This window comes from Adiantum capillus-veneris, chromosome 1 (assembly GCF_014529385.1).
Source record: "Adiantum capillus-veneris isolate H3 chromosome 1, ASM1452938v2, whole genome shotgun sequence".
NCBI classification, from domain to species: Eukaryota; Viridiplantae; Streptophyta; class Polypodiopsida; order Polypodiales; family Pteridaceae; genus Adiantum; species Adiantum capillus-veneris.
Window position 1 is genome coordinate 138,003,552 of NC_140931.1, and position 9,919 is coordinate 138,013,470.

Here is a 9,919-nt window from a genome sequence, read left to right on the forward strand (position 1 = left end):
AGGTGCTAGGGGTGTCCTTTGAACTAGATACAATGTTGCTTTCTAGGGGTTGGCCCTTAGCGGTCGCTAAGTCAGGAGCACTCGATTGCTCTCCTAGCAAGGATATTGACATAGGGGCTTTTGCTTTTAACTCTCTTCGTTGCTCCGCCTTGCGTAAGCTCTCGATTTCCTTTTCCCTTGCTGCAAGAATATACCGCTCAACCTCTTGCACTTCGGCAAGGCTTCTACCATCTAGTAATATAACCTCAGAGGGGAATAGTTCTGAAGAGTCAGGGGATGCAGTGAATGGAGTATTCACGTGCACATTCTCTAAGGGCATAGGGTCTATGTTAGTCATGAATGGAGAATTTACTTCCCCACCCCCCTCATTTACATCATTAACTCCATGTTCGGAGCGAGTGGCTCTACTAAAGGTTTCCTTCAAGCGGCTAAGCACGCTCGGCCCGGACTGCGGGCACATGGCATGCATGTTTTGGCTTGAGCTATTGGCTTGAGCTATCGAGATTAGGCATTGAGAAACCCTCCATGACGTCGTAGTCAGAGGAAGAGTCACTAGCCGCTATGTTCGGGTCTTGGTTTGTACTACCTTGGATCCCCATCGAGGGCCCGAAACCTAAGATAGGTGGATATTGAGAACTCGCGTAAGTCGAAATTCTCTCTAGTTGCTCCGTCTCTAGCACACGACCAGAGCACAGATGGATGTGCCTTTGGCACCCTACAAGCGTCGGCGAATAACCTCGAGGGTTAACCGCTTACTTTTTTAGGCGTCCGTTTTCACTCGTTTTTTTATGTTTTTTAATGATCGGTTTTTTTATTAAAGTGTGTGATAGCTCAAAACGAGCGTATCACTCAGAGGGTCGTGGTGTGCTTTAGCACAACGTTCAGTCACCTGAACATCTGTTGGTTCTCAAAAAAGTCGATTTTTAGCTACGTATGAAGCTAAAATACGTAATTTTAATGGGCGACTAAGGCCTGAGCCTGAGCGTGAGCTTGGGCTTGGGTCTGGGAGATATTCCCGATCCCGGTCCTACCTTTATACTTTTTTTTGGGATAAGGTCGCCACAGCCTGTGCGCGAGCACACACACACTCTACCTACTTACTTACAACTAATACACCTACTGTTACACACTAACACACTTCATTAGCTCTCACAGATCTACTTCCTACTTACTGTACTTTACATTACACATAACTAACAACCTTAATACTAAACCTTATCACACAGAAAACACGGTAACCTTTCAAAACATCATTAACAAAGAAATACACAGTAGCAACACAAAATCCTTCTCCTCAACACACACACCCTTCCTTCCCTACCTTTCCTACAATTTAAATTGCACCACAAAAGAAGCACAGAGTGCCATTCAAGCTTAGTGTATGGCATTCCCCGGCAACGGCACCAAAAATGTGCGTGTCTGTCGCACGTGTCAATGCAAGGAACTTGCCGATACACTGTGTGTGAGCCACAAATGGCTCCAAGCACACAACAAGCCTAAACTAGTAAGCTCAAAGATGACGATGGTGTGTCACTCACCGCTCTACGCTTGCTGTCGTGGAGGATTCCTCGCCGCGAAGAAGAGGGAGACGCCGCTACACCGCGCTTAACCGTCTTGCCGCCGTCGTGCCACTGCAATGCTCGATCGCACACACTCTCTCTCTCTCTCTCTCACGCATACACACACACACAAGGAGATGAAGAAGAAGAAGATGGAGATGGAGCAAGAGCACTCTTCAATTGCACAAATGAGAGAATGAGTGAATTTTAGGTTTAGTTGACTTTTATATGAGCTCGCCCCATTCACACTTGGGCACCCATGCTTATCCAACTAATCCCTTGAATGTTCCAGTTAGAGTGCGCCTCTCATTGGCGATCACTCTTACCCTTTTCCTATTGGACCGACGAGCCCGGTACCTGACTCTACCAAATAAATAATACAGTATCCGTTGTAGGTGATAGGAATGTGCGTGAGGGTATACTCTCCCACACACACTCACACACACTCTCATTATGTGAAGTGCAAAGTGCAAGAGCTCTATCTCCTTCTCCAAGCTAGTAGAGAAGTTGAGACCCTACACCAACACTCTTGGCTATGAAATGCAAATCCAACTAAGAGCCATGCTTCAATGCTTAAGCTTTCCATCTTCTCCATCTTCATTACTATGCCATTATGTATGCTAGCAAGAAGAGTGATGATAAGTGAGGAACTATTTCTTTCTCCTATGAATGTTTCTTCTTCCTCTTCCCTACCCTCATTCCCCGCTAGCTCTCTCCACCTTTGAAGGTGTTTGAGGCCTTGGAACTGAGGCTTGGGATAGTTAATGTTTTTTGCAAAGTCTATGTTATGCTCGTGATGCATGAAGCTTTCCATCTTCATTGCATCACTTAGGTCACAAATAACACAAAGATTGTATTGTACCAAGTCTCTCTTGATGGGAGAATCTATAATACCTATTGGAGGGGGGACCGGCTCCACATAAATCTAGTCCTCAATTGTTGTCAAGTTCTCTAAACTCTCTCTCTTGCAAAAATATTGTTCATGCCAAGTTAACTAAGTACTATGATTATGTTGCTACCATCAATTAAGTTCACCTTCTATGTTCTCAAAGTAGTCTCACAAAAATGCTCTCTTTAATTCTTCTAACTCCGTTATTCTCAAAGTTCATAGGCCATTTCCAATTACACTTAAGGTACTTTCACAAACGATAGACGCCCAAACTCCCCATGGGTCCTGCATGGGCGCCCTTTAAATTGTGTTGATTTGCGTTTGGGCGTACCGCCTTCAGACGTTGCGGACAAGATTTCTCTTCAGCACTTCAAAAGCAGTGCAGATGATTGGGCTGCATGGTTTGACCGTCTGTCTCTAAGCCGTGTGGCGTGAGTTTGAATGCTTACGCACTTATTTTTCTGAAAAGCGTAATGCATTCTGCTAGCCCGTAGTTTGAAAGGCGGGGGGGGGGGTAATGATTCTTGCTTTGACGGGCATGACTAGGCTGCCACACGAGCACTAGGCTGTGGCCATGGCGCCAATGTGCGAATCCCTTTTGGACAACCATTCCAAAGTGGCACACGTTAATTGGTCCTCAATTTTGTCCATGGACCATGGCCGGATGTTTGTGAAAACGCCCTTACTACCACTGCCGTCTGCAACATGCATCACACATGTGTATTGAGTTGTAGCATGGCACACTAGTTTCCCTACGATAGCATGAGAGTCATGACCAATGTGACAATTGTGCTACAAAGCTCCACTAGTCGATAGGGGATGCCAAGAGAGCAAGGAAAAGGTTTCGAACTCTGAAGCCTTGAAGAGGAGGAATTCCTTCAGACTCCGAGAGGAATCTTATCAAAGAATACAAGTGGTGGCAGAAAAACATGCAATGGGAAAGTAGAACCAGTAAGTTCACGAGGTAAGCCTCGACAGGGCATTACACGCAGTCAGCGGATATGGTCTTCACATGCAACGCATGCTGTCACGGGCGCTCCGAGACCCTCATCCCAACGCTCTCTACGGCCAATTTTCCTGCTGATCGAGAGCAGTGTGTGATTGCAAAGCGGTCCTCTGCTCTTAGATCAGGCGGTTACTTTTTTCCTTTTCACGTGAGTAATGTGCGTGCAGAGAGCAAACCTTCTACCACTGGGGTTCACATGGTGGGCACTGGCGTACACGGCTACAAGTGTGGAGATGTACACAGAATGGCTGATATTTCTTCCTCGCTCTTCGGTCAGGGGTCTATTCTCGTTGATCATCCCATTGCTGGTACACATGGTGATTCGGTGAGATGTGTTCATGCTTTCGGCAATGGCCATGGCTACACACCCAATGCTGTTCTCACAGGATCTGATCCCATAGTGGATAGTGCCTCATGTGCTGAACCCATTTCCATCCCCAACCATGCTGCACTTCCACTCATACAGGCCTCTAAACGTGTGGTTCTTGTTCGACATGGTCAAAGCACATGGAATGCGGAAGGACGAATCCAAGGGAGCTCTGACTTTGCTGTCTTGACTGCCAAAGGAGAGAGTCAAGCGGAGACTTCACGCCAAATGCTTCTCTCTGATGTCTTTGACGTTTGCTTCCACAGGTGGGCAGTCTCATCAGCAGCATGCATTCTGAATATGTTAACCTTGCATCAAGCATCTCTGATCATGTAAACTCTTAGAAGCAAAATTTATGGCTTTTCTGTTTGGTGAATTCAGTCCTTTAGCTCGAGCAAAGCGCACTGCTGAAATAATCTGGGGCCATCGCACCAATTCAATGATCCCAATTGATGACCTTCGAGAGATTGACTTGTATGGGTTCCAGGTATGTCTATGTGATGCTTGGGTGTTTGCTTAACTATTGGCATGACTTTTGCTTTTCATCCCTTAATGTCTTGAACTCTTTTCTGCCCTTTGCATTTAGAGACAGTTGTTAAGCATTACATTTGGAGATAATTATATGCAACATCGCTCTTCGTCAATTGACTTTTCCAATATACTTTTCGTTGATGCGCCTGATTGCGTGCTGGAATTTTAGAAATTGTGCTTATTTTATAGATGTCTTTTCTTAAGTCTAATCTTCTTTATTTAGAAAGGAATTGTGCACTCATTTATTGATTTTGATGCCGGGTGAGTAGGGTTTGATGAAGAACGAGGGTAAGGAGCGATATGGCAATGCCTATAGAACTTGGCAAGTTGACGCTGCAAATTTTCTCATTGATGGTCATTACCCTGTCAGAGAACTTTGGGCAAGGGCCCAAAAATGCTGGGAAGAGATTTTATGCCACAGTGGACAATCCATTTTGGTGGTTGCCCACAATGCAGTCAACCAAGCGTTGGTCGCAACGGCAACAGGTCAGGTCTTTACTCCCTTGATTGAGTTCAATTCCTTTATTTTTTAAAACCTTTATAAAAGAAGACTATTTTTCAGGATTGGGCCCTGAGTATTTCCGTCTGCTGCTCCAAAGTAATTGTGGTGTTAGTGTGCTTGATTTTGCTCCACGAACTATCGGCCATGGACTTCCTTCTGTGTGCCTTGACCGGCTAAATCAGGTGACTCATTTGCCAGTCATAGATAGTTTTGAAGAATCTGCGTTTTGCAGCCACATTTCAAATAAAGAGCAGTGAGCAAAAGTTTGGGCAATTTGTGGGGTAGTGCACTAGGATAGCTAGGTGCATTGGGGTCACAGGCCTGATTGTATGAGAGTAAGTAAGATGCATAGCGTGGATGGAGGTGACGTAGCAGGAAATGATGCAGGCAGGATGATGCAGACTCCAAGCCCACCAGTAGCAGGGGAGCAAGCCGGTGGAAGGAAGGCTGCGTTTCGCATTATACTTGTTTGTCATGGAGCTACAGATAGTTCTGTTGAGGTCTGTTTCCTTTCTCTCACTCTTGTTCTGGTTATAACATGATTAGTTGTTGGGAACTATTGCATGCAATCAATCGCTCGAATGACCTAAAATTTGCCACAAAGTACGCTATTCTGTGGACAATTTGTCGCATATTTTATCTCACAGTCCTATCTTGAAAAAGTTTTTCATGTTGCCAATGTGTGATGCAGAACCGCTTTCCTATGTCCAGAGGCGAGTCCTTAAATATGCTGGGGATTATTCAGGTTTTACGGCAACTGTTGTCCTAATCACACTGAGAGCTAGGCTTGAATCTGAGTGTTTCTTTTCTGGATTAGGCACGTAAGACAGCAGAGCTGCTTTTGGACGTCAGGGTGAGCTTGGTGTTAAGCAGTCCTCAACCAACCACGAGGAAGACAGCAGAAGCCATAGTAGAAGTAGGTATTCTCATTTACACAAGAATGACAAGTATGTTTCTTTCATTAAGTACTAGGACGGTGATTTTTCTTGACAGTGTTTGGATTGGAGTCTTTTGTATGCATGCTCCAGCACCCTCCTTATGTGTGAGGAGAGTGACATGTAACATAACCTACTTCTTAATGTTGGCCTTCGTCCTAACACAAGTAATCTCTATGATCTAGGTGCAAGAGGCTGCTGATTGCTTGGGTGCCGATTGCGTGCCCCGTTATGTGGAAGAGAAGGAGCTTGAAGAGCTGGCAGACCTTGATTGGGGGCAATGGAGGGTACTTGTTACTACTTCCAAAGTGTTTTTGGTTTCGCATGCAACTTATTATTGTCTTCACTTCATTATTTTGGCTAATGAACTCGTGGTCAGAAAAGGTTTCTTTTCATTTGTGGCTGCTTCTCAATAAAGAGTTATCTGCCTTGCCATTTCTGCACTCTATAGTAGGGATTTTTTGTCAAAGTCCACGTTGCGGAAGCGAACAGATAGAGAAAGAATGCACAAGAGAGAGAAAGAGAGAGTTTGCTGAAACCAGCCAACCAGGCAATGAATTAGATAGATTATTACAATGGGGGCAGAGTTCATGGGGTCTTATGTACCCCGCACATGAATTGGCCGACCCAGATTCATGTCAATGTCAAATAAGTAAAATAAATACCTAAAAAAGACAAATTAAAGAAATAGGATTGCTCCAAGCATTCACTTGAGATGCATAGCTTGAAGAAGGTACCATGAACACCCCAGGAGTGGCCGACTACTTGATACACCTCGGATTTGCAACCATCAACTTGTCACTAAAGACATGCCATCTTGAGCACAGGTTGAACTGTAGACGACACGACGTTCAAGAATCCCCATTCGTGAATTGTGAACACATCACATCCATGATTTTCAAGACAGTGAACTTTACTGAGCTAGTTGTGACTCCTGCGCAAAGGGTGAGGGGTTGAGGTTTCTTGTGTTGTGCATCTTGCTCTTGCCCCTTATGTTTCATGATCTTCTGAATTTTGAATTGTACAAGCCCGTGGTTTAATGGGGTGCTGCCTACTGTTGCCTTCAACATATGGGGCACACAAGGTAGGGTTCTCACACCGATGTTGGTATCATAGGGGACAGCCCACACTCTCAGCAACCCTCTTCTTTGGGTTTGGACTATGTAAACTGAATGTACAATCAATGCCACATAGGCTACTCATATCACACAAACTACTAGGTCACATGGACTACAAGAGGCCTCCCCTCAAACTAGTGAACCATGGTTGGCTAACACAGCTAGACTCCAAAGTAAGAGGCTCCAGACGTCCCATGTCCTCTACAAAATGTCCCTATCGTTGTCCATGGAGTAAACATGGTTGTTACGCCCTTGCTCTTAGTGTTGATTCTTATGTCTTAATACATGTACCTGACCATCCTCTAGCTGACAGCATTGTTCTTCTCCAGTAGTGGCAAAAGGGCCTCTCTGTTCTTTGCTCATAGACCTCCATGAGTATCTATTTGGAAGAATGGCATGTCCTCCAGCTCTTTTTCTCTGCTGAGGTTTTGTATATGTGTAGGTTTCGCTAGGTATTTTCTAAACCGTCATATCTTTTGACAGGGTAAGTCGCCGGCAGAAGTTGTAGAGGAAGGTCGCTGGCAAGATTTTGTACGACACGAAGACATTGAAGGAGGAGAGAGCATTTCATATTTTTGGAACAGGGCAGGGTGTGCATGGGTGGCTGTGCTGGAGCATGTGAAAGCGTTGGAAAAGACTTTGACTCAAGACAAAAATGTGGTGGTGGTTGGCCATGAGACGATGCACACCGCCATGGTTGGGCACTGCCTTGGACTAACACAAGCCTCCATTGGAACCTTCCATGTGGATACTGGCAGTTTGAGTGTCATTGACTTGCCTGATGGCCCTTCTGGTCGAGGTGTGGTGCGCTGCTTGAACTACACTGCTCACTTGGGTAGATGGGCAGTGCCCATCACTCTGCCCACTCTTGCAGATGAAGACTTTTGATGCCCCATGACCGAGGATGACGAAGATGAAAGCAATTTGACCTGCCATTTTTTAATGTAATTAAATGCTAAGGCTCCCTCGAAGTTGCACTTAACAAGCATGTAATAAGTCTGGGAAAGATGCAAAGTATATATTGTGTGTGTGTGAAGAGAGAGAGAGAGAGAGAGAGAGAGAGAGAGAGAGAATCCAGGAGTCTTTTAGATGTCTTAAATTTGTTTTATTATTTTTTCATTTTTGAAACATTATACTGTCAATAGAGAAGCTTAATAACATACAAACTCTTCTTTACAAGCTTGTTAAACAAACGCACATAAACAATATCAATCATTTTCACCTTGCAAGATATATGCTTTTATCTTTTACGTAGAATTTATGTTTATTATTATAAGTTTTTTTTTTTTGGAGAAGTGATGCTTTGTTTTGGAGTCTTTGTTTACTGGTTGGCCGTTTCAAATGCCTCGACTTTGAAGAAATTTGTTGGCTATGTTATTTGCCTTAATTTATCAGATGACTTACCTTTACTTTCAAATTGTAGCTAATTCATTTTTTTTGTGCATAACCTTAGTGTGGCTATTTTGATTGCTTATCTATGTCAATTCTATGTATTCGTTTGCCGAGCACAGATTGATGAACACAGGGCCAGACGTGAAAGATGGAGCACATGATAATGCGGATTCACTAGCCAAGATCTGCGGGCTTGTCATCCGGGGTAGCGGAGGGATCACACTTTATGAGTCTTCGCCACTTCTGAAGCAGTAATCAACGACTCTCTCTCTCTCTCTCTCTCTCTCTTCCTCCACAGCTCAATTACCATATGTAATGCTTATGGGGGAAGAAATTTTAATGTAGCCTTAATTATTATTGATTAAGTAGTGGAGTGCCACATGCTTTTGTGATGCATCGCTACTTCTGAAGCAGTAATCGACTCTCTCTCTCTCTCTCTCTCTCTCTCTCTCTCGTCCTCCACAACTCAATTACCATGTAATGCTTATGGGGGAAGAAATTTTAATGTAGCCTTAATTATTATTGATTAAGTAGTGGAGTGCCACATGCTTTTGTGATGCAAGATATCCCTTGCAAGTGCAAAGCATGGCTTGTTAAATTGCGACATGCCATGTTGATGATCTATAGGGCAGTTGATTGCATGTGTCACCAATGAGCTATGTGGATCGTTGTCACACGAGAAGAGCTCTCCATAGTGTGGGTAATGCTAATGAAGATCTCTCTCTCTCTCTCTCTCTCTCTCTCTCTCTCTCTCTCTCTCTCTCTCTCTCTCACACACACACACACACACACACATGATATAGCTAAATTCAATCAAGTTCCAAAATGCAAAGCTTGTAAAAGAAAATCTTGAGCTTAGAGTTTGTTGATCACAAGTCCATCAGGGATTGTCCTTGCATGTGGGTCTTATCCTCTTCTCTAGGTTATTCCCTTCTAGCATCATGTTTTCCTTAATGCAAACCTTTGATGCTACATGTGTGAAGAGAGGCCATGTGGAGGTGCCATATGGTACTAAATAAACCCATGATTCTTAGGGGATACTCCATATTGGTGGTATATATATAAAACCAAGCATAGTTCATGAGCTTTAGAAAGGGGATCTCCTCTTGGGGAGCTCCTTGGAGCCTTGCCTCTGATAGTCCATTGCCTTGGTGAGTGTGGGCATTGTGTGCGTGTGGTGGCATTGTCGAGCTATTGGTGGATGTTGTTGGTGAGTGTAGGTGCCATTGCCCAAAGCCCTTTAATGTCTTTCATAAAGCACTCTAGGAAGAACATCTATCTCTAATGCAAGTTTCTACAATTTCCACTTTGTTGGACTATGTACACTAGGAGATAAACTTAAATGATAAGCATGGTGGAGGGAAAATGCATTCTGAACATATAAATGACATCTACTACATTTTGCCTTGTAGCCATTATGGAGGCTATTTCAATCTCTTCTTGTGAATCCAATGGACCAAGCAAGCAAGCTTGTAAATGTGGAATGTACACTCACATACAAAATCCCTCGATGGCCACATTGCAATTCACTTGGAGCTAGAGAACGATCTCATGTCATATGGGGTTTGTGGGTTTCTTGGTAAATTGACGCTACATAAATCTTCAAAGTTGCTTCCCATA

The 9,919-nt window shown here is 44.0% G+C and overlaps 1 protein-coding gene across 2 annotated transcripts; it reads left to right on the forward strand.

Annotated features, from left to right (window-relative positions):
- Positions 1–3,362: 3,362 nt before the first annotated feature.
- On the forward strand, positions 3,363–9,116 carry LOC147465655 (phosphoglycerate/bisphosphoglycerate mutase family protein). 2 transcript variants are annotated; one of them, XM_086521182.1, is made up of 9 exons: positions 3,363–4,087; positions 4,203–4,308; positions 4,622–4,838; positions 4,915–5,036; positions 5,256–5,354; positions 5,546–5,599; positions 5,672–5,770; positions 5,975–6,076; positions 8,419–9,116. In XM_086521182.1, exons 1-9 carry the CDS (start codon positions 3,450–3,452, stop codon positions 8,458–8,460), a joined length of 1,479 nt encoding a protein of 492 aa, XP_086377308.1. In that variant the 5' UTR covers positions 3,363–3,449; the 3' UTR covers positions 8,461–9,116. The 2 variants fall into 2 exon arrangements, with proteins under 2 accessions (XP_086377308.1, XP_086377300.1); XM_086521174.1 differs by lacking the exon at positions 8,419–9,116 and adding an exon at positions 7,391–7,937 and having other exon boundaries at positions 3,372–4,087.
- Positions 9,117–9,919: the final 803 nt, after the last annotated feature.